Source organism: Salvelinus sp. IW2-2015, linkage group LG4q.1:29 (assembly GCF_002910315.2).
Source record: "Salvelinus sp. IW2-2015 linkage group LG4q.1:29, ASM291031v2, whole genome shotgun sequence".
NCBI classification, from domain to species: Eukaryota; Metazoa; Chordata; class Actinopteri; order Salmoniformes; family Salmonidae; genus Salvelinus; species Salvelinus sp. IW2-2015.
The window spans coordinates 49,963,285-49,981,505 of NC_036842.1; the positions used below are offsets into that span (position 1 = coordinate 49,963,285).

At 42.7% G+C, this 18,221-nt stretch overlaps 1 protein-coding gene across 1 annotated transcript in view; it reads left to right on the forward strand.

The window, feature by feature from the left end:
- Positions 1 to 18,221, forward strand: part of znf609a (zinc finger protein 609a) — a 176,468-nt gene that overhangs the window by 63,803 nt on the left and 94,444 nt on the right. The window contains exon 2 of the mRNA XM_023984907.2: positions 16,851 to 17,731. Within this exon, the coding sequence (XP_023840675.1) occupies positions 16,982 to 17,731 (750 nt within the window). The 5' untranslated portion in view covers positions 16,851 to 16,981. The remainder of the gene's footprint in view (positions 1 to 16,850; positions 17,732 to 18,221) is intronic.

Genomic DNA, 18,221 nt, shown 5'->3' on the forward strand with positions numbered 1-18,221 from the left:
TGCTGCCAAGACCGGGGCTGTGCTGCCAAGACCGGGGCTGTGCTGCCAAGACCGGGGCTGTGCTGCCAAGACCGGGGCTGTGCTGCCAAGACCGGCTTAGTTTTTATTTGCTTTCTATCGTGCCGGCTTTCATCACCACTGGTATGTTGTGAAATTGGGATCGAAGTGGAATTTCTCATTCTGTGTGCCTGTTGCCATGGATACACTGTAAACTGAGGTTTTGAATGAGCGTTATTGAAATGACAAATTGCAGTTGGAATCCACTCTCCAACCCCTGAGGGAAAGGCTCTGCTGCTCTCCTATTCAGGAAAATATTGATTCAATCAGAGATGTTTGAGAATGGTGAAACAGAATGTTGTTGATGGATTGTAAAATGATATACTGGAACATTGCCCTTTCAGATTGTTCCTTTAATCCCTCAGTATTGAACTAGACTACAGTGGGAGGCAATGCACGCAGGCTCAGCGAATGCAAACCCATTATTAAGATATGAAAACACTTGACGTCGAAAAGCTTTTAGGCCTAAATGGTAGGCTTCACAAAATAATTGGGTGAATGAGGTCATGTGACAACAGATTCCCTTTGGCAGGTAAGGATTATCTTTGTGTTTGACAACCCTGGGAGATTGATTTGATGAGTGACACTGATCCGAATGGACAGCGTTTCACCTGCGTGGGATGTTTAAACGGCATACGGGTGCTTTTACTGATAAGGGCAACGCAATAGGTCGTTACGGGGTTTCCAGAACCCTCTCGACCCTACCAGACGGGACGATGGGAAGCAGTACTGATATGTGACTGCTGAAGGTGGCCACTGTCTGTAAAAGGCTGACAGTGAAACCGGTGAGTTATGAGCCTGGCAGGCAGAGCCCCGGTGGCCATTGGGGATCGGCCTGTCCCTCCTTAATGATAGCTGAATAATGCAGGCAGGCAAAGCTCCCAGGAAGCAGAGCACACTCAGCCCAGCAGCCACGTCAATAGCCGAGCAATCAATGCCTGCCTAGTGCAGAGCGGGTTCCGGGTCTGCAAAAGCAATAGGGCCGTCTGTATCACTCAGTGTGTCATCATCTCTGAGCGAAGGCTCGATAAATCGTTCCCCGGGCCTGCCACAGTGGAGGGGTGTCTCTGCTCCCAGAGGTCTCTGATTTAGTGAGGGGGAAAAACAAAAGGAAGATGAAAACCATAGCAACTCTTTCATCTGATGTAGCGGGTCTAATCTAACCAGGGGGAAGTGCTTCTGTCTGTGCTGCTGCTGCATCTTCTCTGCCCCGCCCCAGCCTCTTCAGAGAGCTCTCTGTGATTCACACAGAGCCTGTCACTTTCTTTCTGCGCCAGCAGGCTTTGAGACCTATTCTTTATTAGAGATCCTCATTTACTCTGCAGTGAAGGGGGAATTAAAAATGAAAGGCGGCACTGTGCAGATGGAGGCAGAGCTCTCCACAATCAGGTCAGAGGTTCTCTTATGTAATCTCGTGCCCTTGTTTTCCTCCTCGCTCTCTTTTTTTTTTTTGTCATCCGCCGTGTTAGATGTTTCCTCCCCCGCGTTGAAAGCACCAAAGAGGGCCCTGACAGAACCGCGGTTGGAATCGATCTGATCCCTCAGTCTGTCATCGCGCTGTGAGAGGCGTCCCTGCCCTGTGCCTGCTTCATTTTCCCTTCACGTTTCTCATCAGCAGAGGCGTCCGTTACAAATGCCTGTATTAATCAGGCCCTTGTAGTGCGGCGGGAGGGGCTGGGTGGGAGGGGCTGGCTTGTCTGCCCAGATTCACTGGTGCCTCTCCTCCCTGCGCACTCCCAAGGCTAACTGGCATGTGGCAGGGAAAGCCAAATTAGTTTAGAGACGTTATTTACAGCCGCTGGAAGGGCACCAGTTGCAGCAGAACGAGCCACCAGGGTTTATGTGTGACTGACTGGAGGGGAGAGGACAACCTTTTCTGGGGCTAACAGTAGAGCACTGCAGAGCCAGGAGAGTACACTCAGTACACAGTGTGCCGGAGCTAGCTAGGCTAACCATCGAGCAGGGAAGCAATCGCAGCAACTGCGTCTCTCTATTTAATGGGAGCCTTGCTTTTGCCACATCAAGATGTTTAATGGAATAATACTTTCCATGGAGGTGCAGCGAAATCGAAAAAGGAATGATTTGTCGGAATAGGACGTATTAAACAAGGAATATGTTTGATGTGGCAAGATCAGTGGGTATGAAACGCGTGTGCGCCATATGCTTGTGAAACTCTTGAGCATAGCCCAAGTTTAATGTTTGCACCAGCGCACGTGAACATGGAGCTTGTAGTAAAATAGAGATGGCATGTTCATGGAGCGTTAGAAGCCAACCCTTTCCACACTGCTGTAGTCAACAGTCTATCTCCAAGCAGTCACCAGTCCTCTGACAGTTGAGTAAAGTGTCTTACATTCCCCCCTTTCTATTGCCAAGAACAACATCTGTCTGTCAGATTTTCACCTCATATCCTGAATCTTAGTCTTCTGGGAAATCGTGGGAGTAGTCTACTAAGTTGCTATGGTATTGGACTTGACTTCAGATAGTTCAGGACTAGTATGAAGCCATTATCTCAAATTGAAGGAGCATTTCCAGCAGAATGATAGCCTGTGGAAACGATGGCGCATTAGTTCTGTGACGGCAAGCTGTGTTGCGCCTTAACATGACCCCCGTGGTTTTGAAATGGTTAACTGTTGCTGTTCTCAATCACCAATGGAGAGCGAAGTGGGGAGAGCGAGACAATCGCTTGGAACAGTTTGCCCCCGTGTCTGTCAATCAGGATCTTCCCATGTTGCCACAGTAATGACGTAGAACAGGATTTGTGACCACAAACACAAAACGTCATGGATTGGTGGGGAAATTCGAGGTATCTGGCAAGGGATGAAAAATGGATATTATTTAAGACACCGCCCTCAACCCCCATGTCCACAATAATAGGAATGCTTTCAGGTGACTGTTTGGGAAAGGGCATGGTCTTTATGAATGTTGATTAACTAGACTGAGAAGTTTTGTTTTATCAAATCTGAGGTAGTAGCCTCTAAGCCAGACCGAGTAAGTGCCAAATAAAATATCACCATTTTGTTTAATATATCTGAATTTGCCATTTGGGTCACGTCAAAGTGATAAAATAATTGCAGGTCAGATTTCTCCAGATAATTATGCCACATAGTTTCAATAAGGCCTATCTGTTCTGAGCCATCCACGACTACAGCAACAATACAATTAAGCCTATCTATATTCCTCTAATTATAAATAGCTCATTATAAATTAGAGTTGGGGTACAGAATATAAGTGTAATTTATCTGACAAATGCATGTGGTAACAGTTCATATATTGGCTCTGTCTACACCTTTTTGAAACGTAATCCGTGATCAAACCTGTCAGCTGATGATTCGTAGCAGAGCATTTTTGAAAACACCGGTGGGTTTGGAACAAAGTTACTTTGCATTTTACTGCTCGGACTCGAAACGATCATTTACAATACAGCAGCCTACATGCTTGTTGTAACTAGAAAACAGCTTGATATGAATTGAGAACTCTCAGGTAGCCTAGAGTCTAGAGCATGTTATGAAGTCTTGCCTGGGTTTGTTTTGTTGACCCGACAAAAGAAATATATAAAATGTAAACAAAATGACCAAACTGACAGTTTTTACTGAGTGGCTTTAATGGGCTATAATGGGTTTGTTTGATAGTGGAGTGATAAGAAAATGTATGTTTGCTTTGATGTAGCCTAGGCCTTTTCCCCATTATTGGAGTAGGCTAGTCCTTTCTGGAAAGAAGATTTTATATTGTAAAAAGGAAACTGATTTGGCCAGTTTTAAGCCTAACAAACACAATTTATGTTTTATACTCCACTGAACTATACTCTACTTTTGCTGTACTCTACTGTGCTTAAGTGTACTGTACTGTCATATTGTGGAAAATAGACATCTTTATGATTTGGTCCTGTCACCATCATATGTTTGGGTCAAATCAAGGCCGTCCGGATCAAAAATCTACGTGATGTTGAAATCGAGGCTCGATCGGCCCTCAGAAAACAACTTCTGTGGACGTTGAAATCAAGGCCAGGGGGGACTGACCAACTACTTTTCAACTTCCATGGACCTCCGGTGTCGGTTGCTTCTCAGTGGGTGCGGATGCTGGATAGAGGGGGCTCGTGGGTAGGTGTCAGTAAGAGCTGGGGGGGGGTGTAACGTTAACTGGTGAGAGAGGGAGGGGTTGTCCAGACTGTTTTCACACTCGCTTTGGCCACCAGACGACGTAATTAAAATAAAACTGTTATGAGCTGGAAGGAAGGACAGTAGCAAGTGACCCAACTGTTGTTTCTCAATACTTTCCCATTGTAACCAATTCAATTGCAGTAATTCCGTTACAGATTTTTCGAGAAAAAAAATGGATAATTATTTTGCCAATTTTAATCAAACAATAATTAATTAATGTATATTAGTAAAACATTCCTAATTGGTAGGTCTACCTTTTACTTGTTACTTCTGTGAACTTTCATTATTCTCCCTCGTGAGGGAGAGAAATTAGAAAATATCTTAAAGATGTGTGTTTGTTTTTGTAACGGAGTTACAATGCACAAAGCAATGTTTCTTAAATTTACAGAAGGCAAATCCTTTCTCCAAAACTATACTGAACAAAAATATAAACACAGCATGTAAAGTGTTGGTCCCATGCTTCATGAGCTGAAATAGAAGATCCCAGAAATGTTCCATATGCACAAAAAGCTTATTGCGCTCAAATTATGTGCCACGATAATCCATCCACCTGACAGAGATGTGGCATATCAAGAAGCTGATTAAACAGCATGATCATTGCACAGGTGCACCTTGTGCTGGGGACAATAAAAGGCCACTCTAACATGTGCATTTTTGTGTCACAACACAATGCCACAAATGTCTCAAGTTTTGAGTGAGCGTGCAATTAGGGCGGCAGATAGGCTAGTGGTTAGAGCCAGTAACCGAAAGGTTGGTGGATTGAATCCTCGAGCTGACAAGGTAAAAATCTGTCGTTCTGCCCCTTAAAAAGGCAGTTAACCCACTGTTCCTTGGCCGTCATTGTAAATAAGAATTTGTTCTTAACTAACTTGCCTAGTTAAATATGGTTAAATAAAAATAAAAAATTGGCATGCTGACTGCACGAATGTCCAACAGAGCTGTTGCCAAATAATTCTATGTTAATTTCTCTACCCTAATCCGCCTCCAACGTCGTTTTAGAGAATTTGACTGTACCTCCAACCGGCCTCACAACCGCAGACCACGTGTAACCACGCCAGCCCAGGGCCTCCACGTCCGGCTTCTTCACCTGCGGGATCGTCTGAGACCAGCAACCTGTCTGTAATAAAGCCCTTTTTGTGGGGAAAAACGAATTCTGATTGGCTGCGTCTGGCTCCCCAGTGGGTGGGCCTGGCTCCCAAGTGGGTTGGCCTATGCCCTCCCAGGCCCACCCATGGCTGCGCCACTGCCCAGTCATGAGAAATCCATAGATTAGGGCATAGTTGAAATACTTTCAATTGACTGATTTCCTTATATGAACTGTAACTCAGTAAAATCATTGAAATAGTTGCATGTTGCGTTTTATATTTTTATTCAGTATAGATATAAGTGTTTATTAGTTGGCAAGGGTCTTCTGGAGGCGAAAGAAACACACACCTGTTTAGGCGAGGTGCTGGCTAGCGGAGTAGAACACTTGAAAAAGAAAAGGAGAGAAAATAAACCACTCTAGGAGCTCAGATGCAATAATTTAATAACCTGATGAAGACCGCTTGTCTGTCAATGTTGGTTATATAGACACTTAGCTTTCATTTGACACCCAATTTGATATGTTGGTGCTCATGGTCCTTTTACATGGAAATGACCGGGTTCACTGTGGGATTCTTTTGGAACACTTTCCATTTGAAGAGAGTGTTACTGAATGACAATGAAAAGAGAGCGGTGAGTGGACTTTTTGTAATCATGTCTCATCCTGCTGAAGGCCTCGCACTACGGTTAGTTGAATTAGTGTAAGCGTGGAATTAGAGGCAGTTCACCAGAAAGGCAGTTCTTAGAATAGCTCTGGCATTCTGCATGCCATGGGATAGTCTACTGGGTCATTTCAAGCACCACAAATAGTTTTATACCATTTTGTTACCTTTTTGAATACTGTATTCTCAAAATCCTGACCTTGCATAATGGAGTTCTTCGAATCCTATTACTCTTTCTCACACACTATTCCCACTCATTTACCATGCCTGCTTCTTTTTGCCTGCTTTTTTGTTTATCTGAAAGGGTTGGGGTGTAAAAAAAAAAAAACATGGTAAATTAAAACCCACCAAAATACCTAGACATGAGTCCTGCATTTTAACAGACCCTGGAATAGAGGTCGACCGATTAATCGGCATTGCACTCCACGAGAAGACTACGTGGCAGGCTGACGACCTGTTACGCGAGTGCAGCAAGGAGCCAAGGTAAGTTGCTAGCTAGCATTAAACTTATCTTATAAAAAAGCTATCAATCTTAACATAATCACTAGTTAACTACACATGGTTGATGATATTACTACTTTAACTAGCTTGTCCTGCGTTGCAAATAATAAATGCGGTGGCTGTTAATTTATCATCAACATCCTACTTCGCCAAACGGGGGATGGTTTAACATGCGCATTCGCGAAGAAACCACTGTTGTTGCACCAATGTACCTAACCAAGAAATTAATGTTAGCAGGCAATATTAACTAAGGAAATTGTGTAATTTCTCTTTTTGGGCTGCCTGGCTCGTTGCGAACTGTGAAGACCACAAAGACCGTAATTAATTTGCCAGAATTTTATATAATTATGACATAACATTAAAGGTTGTGCAATGTAACATCAATATTTAGACTTATGGATGCCACCCGTTCGATAACATACGGAACGGTTCCGTATTTCACTGAAAGAATAAACGTTTTAAACGAGTTTCCGGATTTTACCATATTAATGACCAAAGACTTGTATTTCTGTGTGTTTATTACATTATAATTAAGTCTATGATTTGATATTTGATAGAGCAGTCTGACTGAGCGGTGGTAGGCAGCAGCAGGCTCGTAAGCATTCATTCAAACAGCACTTTCCTGCGTTTGCCAGCAGCTCTTCGCAATGCTTGAAGCACAGCGCTGTTTATGACTTCAAGCCTATCAACTCCCGAGATTAGGCTGGCAATACTATAGTGCCTATAAGAACATCCAATAGTCAAAGGTATGTGAAATACAAATGGTATAGAGAGAATAGTCCTATAATAACTACAACCTAAAACTTCTTACCTGGGAATATTGAAGACTCATGTTAAAAGGAACCACCAGCTTTCATATGTTCTCATTTTCTGAGCAAGGAACTTAAACATGAGCTTTTTTACATGGCACATATTGCACTTTTACTTTCTTCTCCAACACTTTGTTTTTGCATTATTTAAACCAAATTGAACATGTTTCATTATTTATTTGAGACTAAATAGATTTTTATTGATGTATTATATTAAGTTAAAATAAGTGTTTATTCAGTGTAAATTGTCATTATTACAAATATATAAAAATCGTCCGATTAATCGGTAACGGCTTTTTTTGGTCCTCCAATAATCGGTATCAGCGTTGAAAAATCACCAAACTACAAGTAATAGGTCTTTGTGAATAGTTCTCTGCTTTTTTTGTAGGTCAATTCATTAAAAGTGGACTGAGCTTCCTGATTTGGCTTTGTTTTGATGCTTGGTCATTAAGAAATGACAGAGGCCCTCTCTCTCACTCACTCATCTTCACTCGCTCCTTGGAGCATAGGGCCTTGACAAATGGATCTCCACACTTTCCTATTCTGGGCCAGGTCCCAGGCTGATGTGGTGTTGAGTCCCAGGTTGTGTAGGTCCTCCAACTGGTCGGACCACCTGGTCCTCAGTCTTCCTCTTGGGCGTGGCCAGTTGGGTTCAATTAAGGGCAGCCTCCAGAGGATAAGGGCAGCCTCCAGAGGTGGGTTTGATCGGACCGGTTGACAGTCAGTGTCAGGAGGCTCTGACCAGGGAGGAGACGGAGTTGTTCCGTCTTTTGCAGTATTGTGGAGTTTAGGATTCGGTCAAGCCATATGATGCCATTATGCGGCGGAGGCACTTGGAGTCAAAGGCATCCAGATGACGTGAGGTCCAGGGTGAGGGTCCATGACTGATCCGTACATCAGGATGGAGATGACCAGGCTAAGTTTTGTTTTCAGATTAGAGAGTTGTTTCCAAATGATGTTTAGGCTGGCCATGGTTGAGGCTGCCCGGCTGATGCGTAGGTGAGTGTTGTCATTGCTCCTGCAGTCAGTTGTTAATGTGAATGAAAGTTGTCTTTGGGTTTACATGTTGCCATGGAAATGTTATAAACTGAGTTGAATGCCTGGTCTTGAGTCAGCTCAGCTGTCCTACAACACATTATTCTAATAATTGGGTAGTTTTGTCTCGTCTCTCCTTATGTCCGCTGTTAGATCTTTCCCAGGGGACAAATCACAGAACTATTAATATCCCTACAGGTGTAGGCTACAAGTTGTGGCCAACTCACTTGCAAAACTCAACTTTATGATCAAAATGATCCTATTTACACTTCGTAGTACATTTTGACACTAAAATAGATGTTTCCGACTCGATGCCACGTAGGCTATTTTCTATGTGATAAGTTGTTTAGTTGCTCTTTAAAAGGGATACTTCGGGATTTTGGCAGTGAGGACCTTTTATTTACTTCCCCAGAGTCAGATGAAGTCATGGATACCATTTTTATATGTCTGTGTCTCCAGTATGAAGGAAGTTGGAGGTAGTTTTGCATTAGCACAATGACTGGAAGTCTACGGGTATTAGCTAGCATGCTGAATAATCCAGAAGTATCCCTTTAACACTTCCCTTGTTTAACACCTCCCTAATTTGGAATGCAAACAAGCCAATGGTTTAACAACACCCTCCAACCCCCACCACTTCCAATTTGCCAGTTACCCACTGATATACAGTACCGGTCAAACGTTTAGACACACCTACTCACGCCAGGGTTTGTCTTGATTTTCTTACTATTTTCTACATTGTAGAATAATAGTGAAGACATCAAAACTGGTGGGACCAGGTCTGTGTGGAAAGAGAGAGAGAGAGTGGAGAGGGATGACTCAAGTGGCGGAGTAAACCATAGAAATGGATGTATCACATTTAACAAACCAAACATTCAAATACCATTTATAGAAGTTAAAGTAAAAACCCACACCGGTCCGTGCATCTATACCGGTATATAGTTAAATACGGTATAACGCCCAGGCCTACTATTCCCCACGCAATTTGATACGTCAGCCAAAGGGGTGTGTGTGTTTTCTGGATTTGGAATAGCTAATCACAAACAAATCGCAGTAGCGAATTACAATTCATAGAGAATCATGAGAATCTCAATGCATATCTTATCCTCACCTAATTATTGTGATAATATTGTATCGTGAGATCCCTGGCAATTCCCAGCCCTAATTGATAGTCAGACAGCTAGGCCTACGTGTTTATCAAATAGAACCCATCATTTTGTGCAGTTATGCTTTGCTGTCTTTTTTGTGACAAGATTCCTCCTGGTTCTGTGGCCTCTTAGGTCTTTGTGTTGGGATTTGATTTGATTTGAATGCTAGCAGCTCTCATCAGGCTCGAGCCCTGTGACTATCTAAAGGATTAGACCAAGACTATTTGAGAGTTTGTGTCACCCCTGTCTGACCATCGAGCCACACAGCCAATCAAGCTCCAACAGAGCATTTGAACCTGCCTCTGACCGAGCGTGTCAGAGTTCAGCTGAGCACTCAGCAACACAGCCAGAGCTAGATAGAGCAAGGGTCCAATGCTGACCTAGCTGTAAATAGTGGCTATATGACTGGATACCTATCCACCGACTATCTCATTTTAGCCTGTAGGATCCCTGGAGGATTTTGTGTGTTGTGATTCAATTGTCAGCCTTTGACAAATCGACTTTCTTTTCAGTATGCGGCATGCATCTCTATCATTCCATGCAAACGTCCCAAGTGCGAGTAGGAGAATTGAATCTGAGCGTTATTTTCTGACATATAGCCAGGGGTTTAATTAGCATCTGTGATAAGTCAATAATGGCATGACATACTTTTTATAGGGTCCTATAAAATCTGTTTTATTTTTCCAGCTTTCCGTTTTTTCATTTCCCCCCCCCCCCCCCCCAGGTTTTCACTCTCAAAATCACACCTTTTTAATAGGAAAAACAACAAAAAGCGATGCTCTGAATCAGGGATGGGCAACTCCAGACCTCGGGGGATGGAGTGATGTCACACTTTCCCCATCCTTAGCAAACACTGCTGATTTAAACTAATTGCATTCTAAACTGAAGATAGTGATTATTGGTGTCAGGTGTGTTAGCTGGGGCTGGGACAAAGTGTGACACCAATCAGGCCCCCCGAGGATTGGAGTTTACCATCCCTGTTCTAAATCCACAACAATGCTTAAACCACATCAGGAGACCACTTTTGAGGCCTGGGAAAAATAGAAGCAATTTGGATTTTGGGGTGTAGTTACCCTTTAATCCAAGTGTGCATCATCAAGAGACATGTTTCGGTCGTTAGTTGCACTCGTGATTAGAGTTTGCAAAACAAATGACCACTGGATTGATGCAAATAATCATGATGGCATTAGGTATTCATATTCTACTTTGTAGTTAACATTTCATTTGGGAAAGCCTTTCCATCTCTACCAGAAGAAGGTTATCATTAGCATCATCTTTAACGGCTACACAAATTGTAAACATATGCGCGCACCGCAAACACAGACAGGGGAATGCCCCTGTGCCGTTTCAGAAAGTTCTAGGAAAATACAAATCACTGATGCATTTGGTTCATGTCTGATGATTAACTTAGGCAAGTTCATGAATTTTCTAGTAAGTTCAATAAAAAAAATACATTGTTGAAATCCATTTTATAGTTTGGATTCCGTCCGTGTCCTCTGCAACGCAGATTTTATAGGGCCCTACTTTTAATCCTTACAGTAGCCCTAAACTGTAGGCTATGATGGGGAATCTGACCCCTCCTCACCCAGCTTGTCTCTCTCGCTCTCTCTGTGTGTGTGAAAAGCCTTCCATTGTCATGAGGGGGAAGCGGTTACACCAATGCTTTCATACGATAAGTGCCTTGAAAAGAAGGCGTGTGAAAGAGATGCTCCTATTCCTGCACACAAGTTGTTTTTGACCCAGTGTTAGGAAAGCAAAAGCGGCAAAGGGCTGTGATTTGCCTCAATGGAGGCTTTGTGTCAGGGCCCATAAAACGCCTGGGTCTTGTTTCGCTCTTTATTGGTCTGTCACATGTAAACAGGCTAGGGTGAGGAATACCAATAGCTCAGAGCAAAACTGGTTATGAAGTCTGTCTTTCTTTGCCTTACGTTTTGGTCTGTTTGATGGGACAGGCTGACTAAGATCAACCAGAACCTCCTAACCAAGAACAATGTCAGTGTCAGTGTGTCCTTTGTAAGTCAGGACCTCCCACCCCCACTGATATGAATGCAAATCTCTTTGTGTTACATGAAATGTCTCTCACAATGGAGAGGTGGCCTAGTAAGAGCGTGGTTGCCTCCATTAAGACCTTCATTAATGCTGACGTATTATTAATTCTCTTCCATTAGCTTCAGTCTTGGGGCTATGGCTCATTCCGACTCGAGATAGAGAGCGAAGAGGGCATGCAGGCTTTGACGCCAGCAGTAGAAGTCAACCTTGTTTTCGTGCTGTTGTTGACCTCATTGGATTGATATGTCAGGGTGTTAATTAGACTAAATATCCTGTGGCGGGGGAGCTCTGGTGAGGAGAAAGGAGATTGATCTCTGGGTCGGGGCTTGTGGCTTTGATTTCAGAGGTCTTTTTAGTCCTGCCTGACGTCAACCTGCTGGTAAAAGAGGAAATGGACTCCATATGTGTTTGGGGTTTGTGGAAACCTCACCCTCCCTGGCAAAGCCCAGCTCACTGTTGGCATACATGTGGCTTATAAACCCAAAGGGAGCATTCTCCTTGAACTTGAGTGCATCGAGAAAGCTTGGTTATTGTCTTTTCTTTGTCAGGAATGGTACAGTTTATAATGAGCAAAGCTGTTGCAAAGACCGTACACTTTGCACGTAGAATCACGCGAAAATGTTGACAGTCAGACGTCAACAGTGCTCTGAACGATCTGTAGACCAACCGGAGATCCACATTCGGTGGGTTGTGTGCGACCCTTTAAGTCAAAGAGACTGTTTAGAAAGTATTCTCTGTACAACAGCTTTAACATTGCAGATTTTGGCTTCTATCAATGGAATTGGATCATTTCCAATCCCCCATATTACATTTTTATGTAAATATATACAGTACCAGTCAAAAGTTTGGGCATTCCTACTCACTCAAGGGTTTTTCTTTATTTTACTATTTTCTACAGTGTAGAATAGTAGTGAAGACATCGAAACTATGAAATAACACATATGGAATCATGTACTAACCAAAAAAGTGTTAAATCAAAATATATTTTAGATTCTTCAAAGTAGCCACCCTTTGCCTTGATGACAGCTTTGCACACTCTTGGCATTCTCTTCCCACATATGCTGAGCACTTGTTGGCTGCTGTTCCTTCATTCACTCTGTGACCAACTCATCCCAAACCATCTCAATTGGGTTGAGTTTGGGTGATTGTGGAGGCCAGGTCATCTGATGCAGCACTCATCACTCTCCTTCTTGGTCAAATAGCCCTTACACAGCCTGGAGGTGTGTTGGGTCATTGTCCTGTTGAAAAACAAATTATAGTCCCTCTAAGCGCAAACCAGATGGTATGGTGTATTGCTGCAGAATGCTGTGGTAGCCATGCTGGTTAAGAGTGCCTTAAATTCTAAATAAATCACTGACAGTGTCACCAGCAAAGCACCATCACACCACCTCCATGCTTCAATGTGGGAACCACACATGCAGAGATCATCCATTCACTTACTCTGCGTCTCACAAAGACACGGCGGTTGGAACCAAAAATCTCACATTTGGAGTCGTCATGCTCGTGTTTCTTGGCCGAAGCAAGTCTCTTCTTATTATTGGTCTCCTTTAGTAGTGGTTTCTTTGCAGCAATTTGATTCACACAGTCTCCTCTGAACAGTTGATGTTGAGATGTGTCTGTTACTTGAACCCTGAAGCATTTATTTCGGCTGTAATTTCTGAGGCTGGTACGTCTAATGAACTTATCCTCTGCAGCAGAGGTAACTCTGGGTCTTCCATTCCTGTGGCGGTCCTCATGAGAGCCAGTTTCATCATAGCGCTTGATGGTTTTTGCAACTGCACTTTAAGAAACTTTCAAAGTTCTTGAAATGTTCCTAATTGACTGACCTTCATGTCTTAAAGTAATGATGCTTATTTGAGCTGTTTTTGCCATAATATGGACTTGGTCTTTTACCAAATAGGGCTATCTTTTGTATACCACCCCTACCTTGTCACAACACAACTGATTGGACGAAATGCATTAAGGAAAGAAATTCCACAAATGTACTTTTAACAAGGCACACCTGTTAATTGAAATGCATTCCAGGTGTTTACCTCATGAAGCTGGTTGAGAGAATGCCAAGAGTTTGCAAAGCTGTCATCAAGGCAGAGGGGGGCTACTTTGAATAATCTCATATAAAACATTTTGATTTGTTTAACACTTTTGTGGTTGCTACATGATTCCATGTGTTATTTCATAGTTTTGTCTTCACTATTATTCTACAATGTAGAACATAGTAAAAATAAAGACCCTTGAATAAGTAGGTGTGTCCAAACTTTTGACTTGTACTGTATATATTGTTTATGTATTTTATTTCTTTATTCTTTTCCCCTAACCTTACCACCTCTTCCCTAATTGGAGTAAACTAATGGAAAACAATACTTAGGATTCTACTTCCAGCTTATATATACTTCATACTTTCTACTTTCTATTTTACAAGAGTTATCTTTTGTTTATTTTTGGTCCCAGGCTTCAGCTACCTCCCATCTATCCCTGAAGACCATCCAGTTTGGATTTCTAGCTCTGCCATATATTTTTCAACTGTGCTGTGATGTTTCACAAAAGTTCTGAATCTTTCTATTCTCCTAGTTTCTACAGATTCTCTGTATGTTAACATTGTCTGAATTTGATTTGGAGGTTTGGCAAATGTCTACAATACTTTCTGAAAGTGGATACTTTCCAGGGCTCGAAATGAACGCTTGTCCTGATGTCTGGGGGAAGAAAAAGTCGGTCAAGAAGAATATAGATTTAAGTTTTATGAATGGATAAGTAAAAAAAAAAATCATCACATCACAATATCAAACAATTATTCTGATAAGAATTGGATCAGAGTGGCTAACATGGAATAAAATTAAAATCTATTTTTCATGTAGGCTACATAAATTAAAAAGCCTACTTGCATATTGGTTACAGACTCATGTCCAAACCGATGCTAACATGAGGGATGCGCCAGAAAATGTAGACAAACTTAAATGAGACTTTTAATTACAGAAATATTGCGCACCGCACATCATCGACCTTGAATCTGAGCGGCGGTGGTCAGCATTTAGAAACTATTTAACCATACATTTAATTTTTTTAAACGTAGACTTTTTATGTCATTTTATGAAGCATGCCTTACCTTGGTTTTCAAATCAATTATTGAGAAAGAAAAATGGCCTTTTATAAAAGTTTCATGCAATTCTACATCATTTTACATGTTAGCTGAATCATATTTTTTTTATACCACACAAATTACCTAAATTACTGGCTAAAAATGGACAGAGAGAGAGGCCTATGTGTTCATAGAGTAGGCCTACCTTTCCACCCCAGACAGAGTAGTCCTACCTTTCCACTCCAGACAGAGTAGACCTACCTTTCCACCCCAGACAGAGTAGACCTACCTTTCCACCCCAGACAGAGTAGTCCTACCTTTCCACCCCAGACTGAGTAGGCCTACCTTTCCACCCCAGACAGAGTAGACCTACCTTTCCACCCCAGACAGAGTAGTCCTACCTTTCCAAAGTAAAAAGAATTGTCTCCCCGTTATAGTAGGTTGTAGCTCAGCCTCTGTCATACCCTCTCATACCCCATCAAAAACATTGCAAGGTGAATGGAGGAAATGACAGACAAATCTATGGATAAAGCAGCCTATAGCCTCATTTTGTCTGTCAAACAGGTAGGACTACCTCTTATTTCTTAAATGGGGACAAATAGGCCTCTTGTTGTTAGTAAAGTCTAATTAAAATTAAGACGATTTAAATGAATTATGCCTCCTCGAATTTGCTTACTTTCAGCACCATTTCCGATCGATTTTGCCACGGCCATTGGTTAGGCAGCACACAAAAAAAGTATTTGATCAGCAAGAGCAGGCCTGGGCTCAGGGTTGCAATATCCATTGCAGTATGTAATGAAGCTTAACTGCTGGGATGGTGTAAATAAAACTAACTTTGCTCTGTGCTTCTCCAAGCATGAACTTCGAAGCCTATAGCAGCGTTTCACCAAACTCGGTCCTGGGGACCTCAAAGGTGCACGTTTTGCATTTTGCCCTAACACTACACAGCTGATTCAAATAATCCAAGCTTGTTGATGAGTTCATTATTTGAATCAACTGTGTACTGCTAGGACAAAAAACCAAAAGGTGCAGTTTGGGAAACACTAGCCTTTAGGCTATGGATTATTTGAGACCCCACTAAATAGCCTATAGGTGCACTTGGTATTGCACGCCCAGCGGAGAATCAGAGATGAGGGTCGGCATCGGGCACACATCGATATGTAGCCTAATGAGCAACTAATTCTAAAACACTGATAAATACTGACATTTCATCAATTACAAATGACATGACCCTCCCCTGGACTAGATTGAAACAATATTAAACCTTCCCCTGGACTGGAATTGAAAAAGCATGACCCCCATTTTCCTGCCAGTATCCATTGTGTACATTTTAATCCATCCCTAACCCATGCAAGTTGATGCATGTTTAATCAAATCAAATGTATTTATTTAGCCCTTCTTACATCAGCTGATATATCAAAGTGCTGTACAGAAACCCAGCCTAAAACCCCAAACAGCAAGCGATGCAGGTGTAGAAGAGCGGCACTTATTTCTTAATATCTAATGGATATTTTCATCTATGTCACATGAAACCGATCACACGTGCGGTGCGCTTTTGAGAACTGTGTTTTACCGCCAATTGCAATTTGGAACATTTGTGTGTAGCCTACAGCCATATGCGCATTGTTGAGCTTATAATATGAAGAAATAAAACGTTGTCAACATTTGTAAGGTAAATGGTCAGATCTGTTGCATCAGCCTCATTGCTTTTTTAAAATGTTTTTTAATGTGCAATGGTTGTATGAATTTTGGTCTGTGGTCCTAGAACTGTCGGTTTTGAACCATAGATATATTTTTTATCGTCCCGGGGACGATTGGACGCCCTTAATTTCGAGCCCTGTAGGGAATGGTTTTATAAGGACATAAAAAGTATTTAGTTGTGTTGCAATATTTTATAGCCTACCAAGGTGGGCCAACCATCCTACCAAGAGAGCCTAGAAAGGAGTGTTGTATTTTGAGACTGGCTTGAATATGCAAAGAAGCCAATAGACACAGTGTAACCTACATTTTCTTCTGATTCTCTATGGTAAAAAAGATAGTGATGCATTTTATGTTGTGAAGTGGCATCGTACAATGTTGTAATAATGGTGTTACAGACCTTTTGGGGGGGGGGGGGGGCAAGTGGCCTCTCAAAGGTTAATGTCAAGCCCTGATTTTCTTCCTGCTATACTTTCCTGTGTGGCATGATTCGAATCTTTAATGATCTCATTATTGTTTATCTTGGTATGTTAAGAGCTTCTGACTGCAGAATTTTCACACATTTTCTCTTCTCTTTACAGGGCAACAATGTGGGTTACTGGGAAGGGGATACCGAGAAGACCCTAAAGCTGCTGTAACCCTTCTCCCACTGCCTCCAGTAGTCTGAGAAGGTCAGACTTAACTGTGGCGCGCCTGGGCCGCTGGCACTAAGATGTCCCTAAGCAGTGGCACTGCAGGCGGGAAAGGTGTGGACTCTAATGCGGTGGACACTTATGACAGCGGTGACGAATGGGATATAGGTGTTGGCAATCTGATCATTGACCTTGACGCAGACCTAGAAAAGGACAAACTTGAGATGTCTGGCACTAAAGACGGTGGGGGCATGGCTGCCCCTCCCAGCGCTGTAGCAGCTCTACCCGACAACATAAAATTTGTTAGCCCCGTACCCGCTGCTCAAGGTAAAGAGAGTAAACCCAAATCCAAGCGAAGTAAGAACTCAAAGGAAAGTGGCAAGGCCTCGGTTACAGACGGGGCAAAGAAAGAGGCCCAGGTGCGAACCCAGGGCGAGGTTACGGGACCCGGCATTGGCACAGGTCCCACAACAAACACCAACTCTGGAAAGGGTGCTGAGAAAAGCAGCAAAGCCTCCCGTAATGTTCCTAGTGGAAAGAAAGACAAGGAGGTGGGCTCTGGGAAAAGTAAGAAGGAGAAAAGTGAAGTTGTGGCTACAGGAGTGGCTAATACTGAGAAGGAGTTAGGTGCCCCAAATCTGCCTTTGGGGGGCCCTCGTAGCGTCCCATTTGAGGGTACGCAAAATACAGACTTGGCTGTGGCCGAACCACTTGGGAATATCGCCCTGGATTCCACAGGGATTGTTGTACCACCGTTAGCCATTAAAAGTGATCCAGAAGAGATGGACAACAGTGAATGCAGAAACCTGAAGAAAGTGAAAAGTGAAAAGGTAAGTAACAAGCTGTCTTGTCTTCGATTTTGCGCTTGGCTGCTGTTAAGTCAACTGCTTTGAACTACAGCAGATGCTGTCTGTTTGTTTGCTGCCGGAATATTAGCATATCTAGCTCGCCTTGACAAGTGATTTATTACGTTTTAATGTAGCACTTTGCTTTCAAATTGAGTGAGCTACAGACGTAATCTGGTTCTCTGTGTGGGGGATAAGAGCTTTGTACTGTCTCGAAACCTCTCATGTAATCACTGAATTTGATGGGTGTGTTAAGTAGTGCATGAGGCTCCATCTTAACACTAATGGCTCCTCAGGGGACTTTCACGCTGCTGTACTCACCCCATAGCCCAGAAACAAGTGAAGTATGTTATGCAAGACCCAACATAAGCATCAGTCTGTACCACTACATATTGCAGATGCCTGTCCTTTTATGTATGCCAGTCATTTCAACAATGGGTTACTGCTCAGACCCTTCACTGCCATTCGTAAAAGG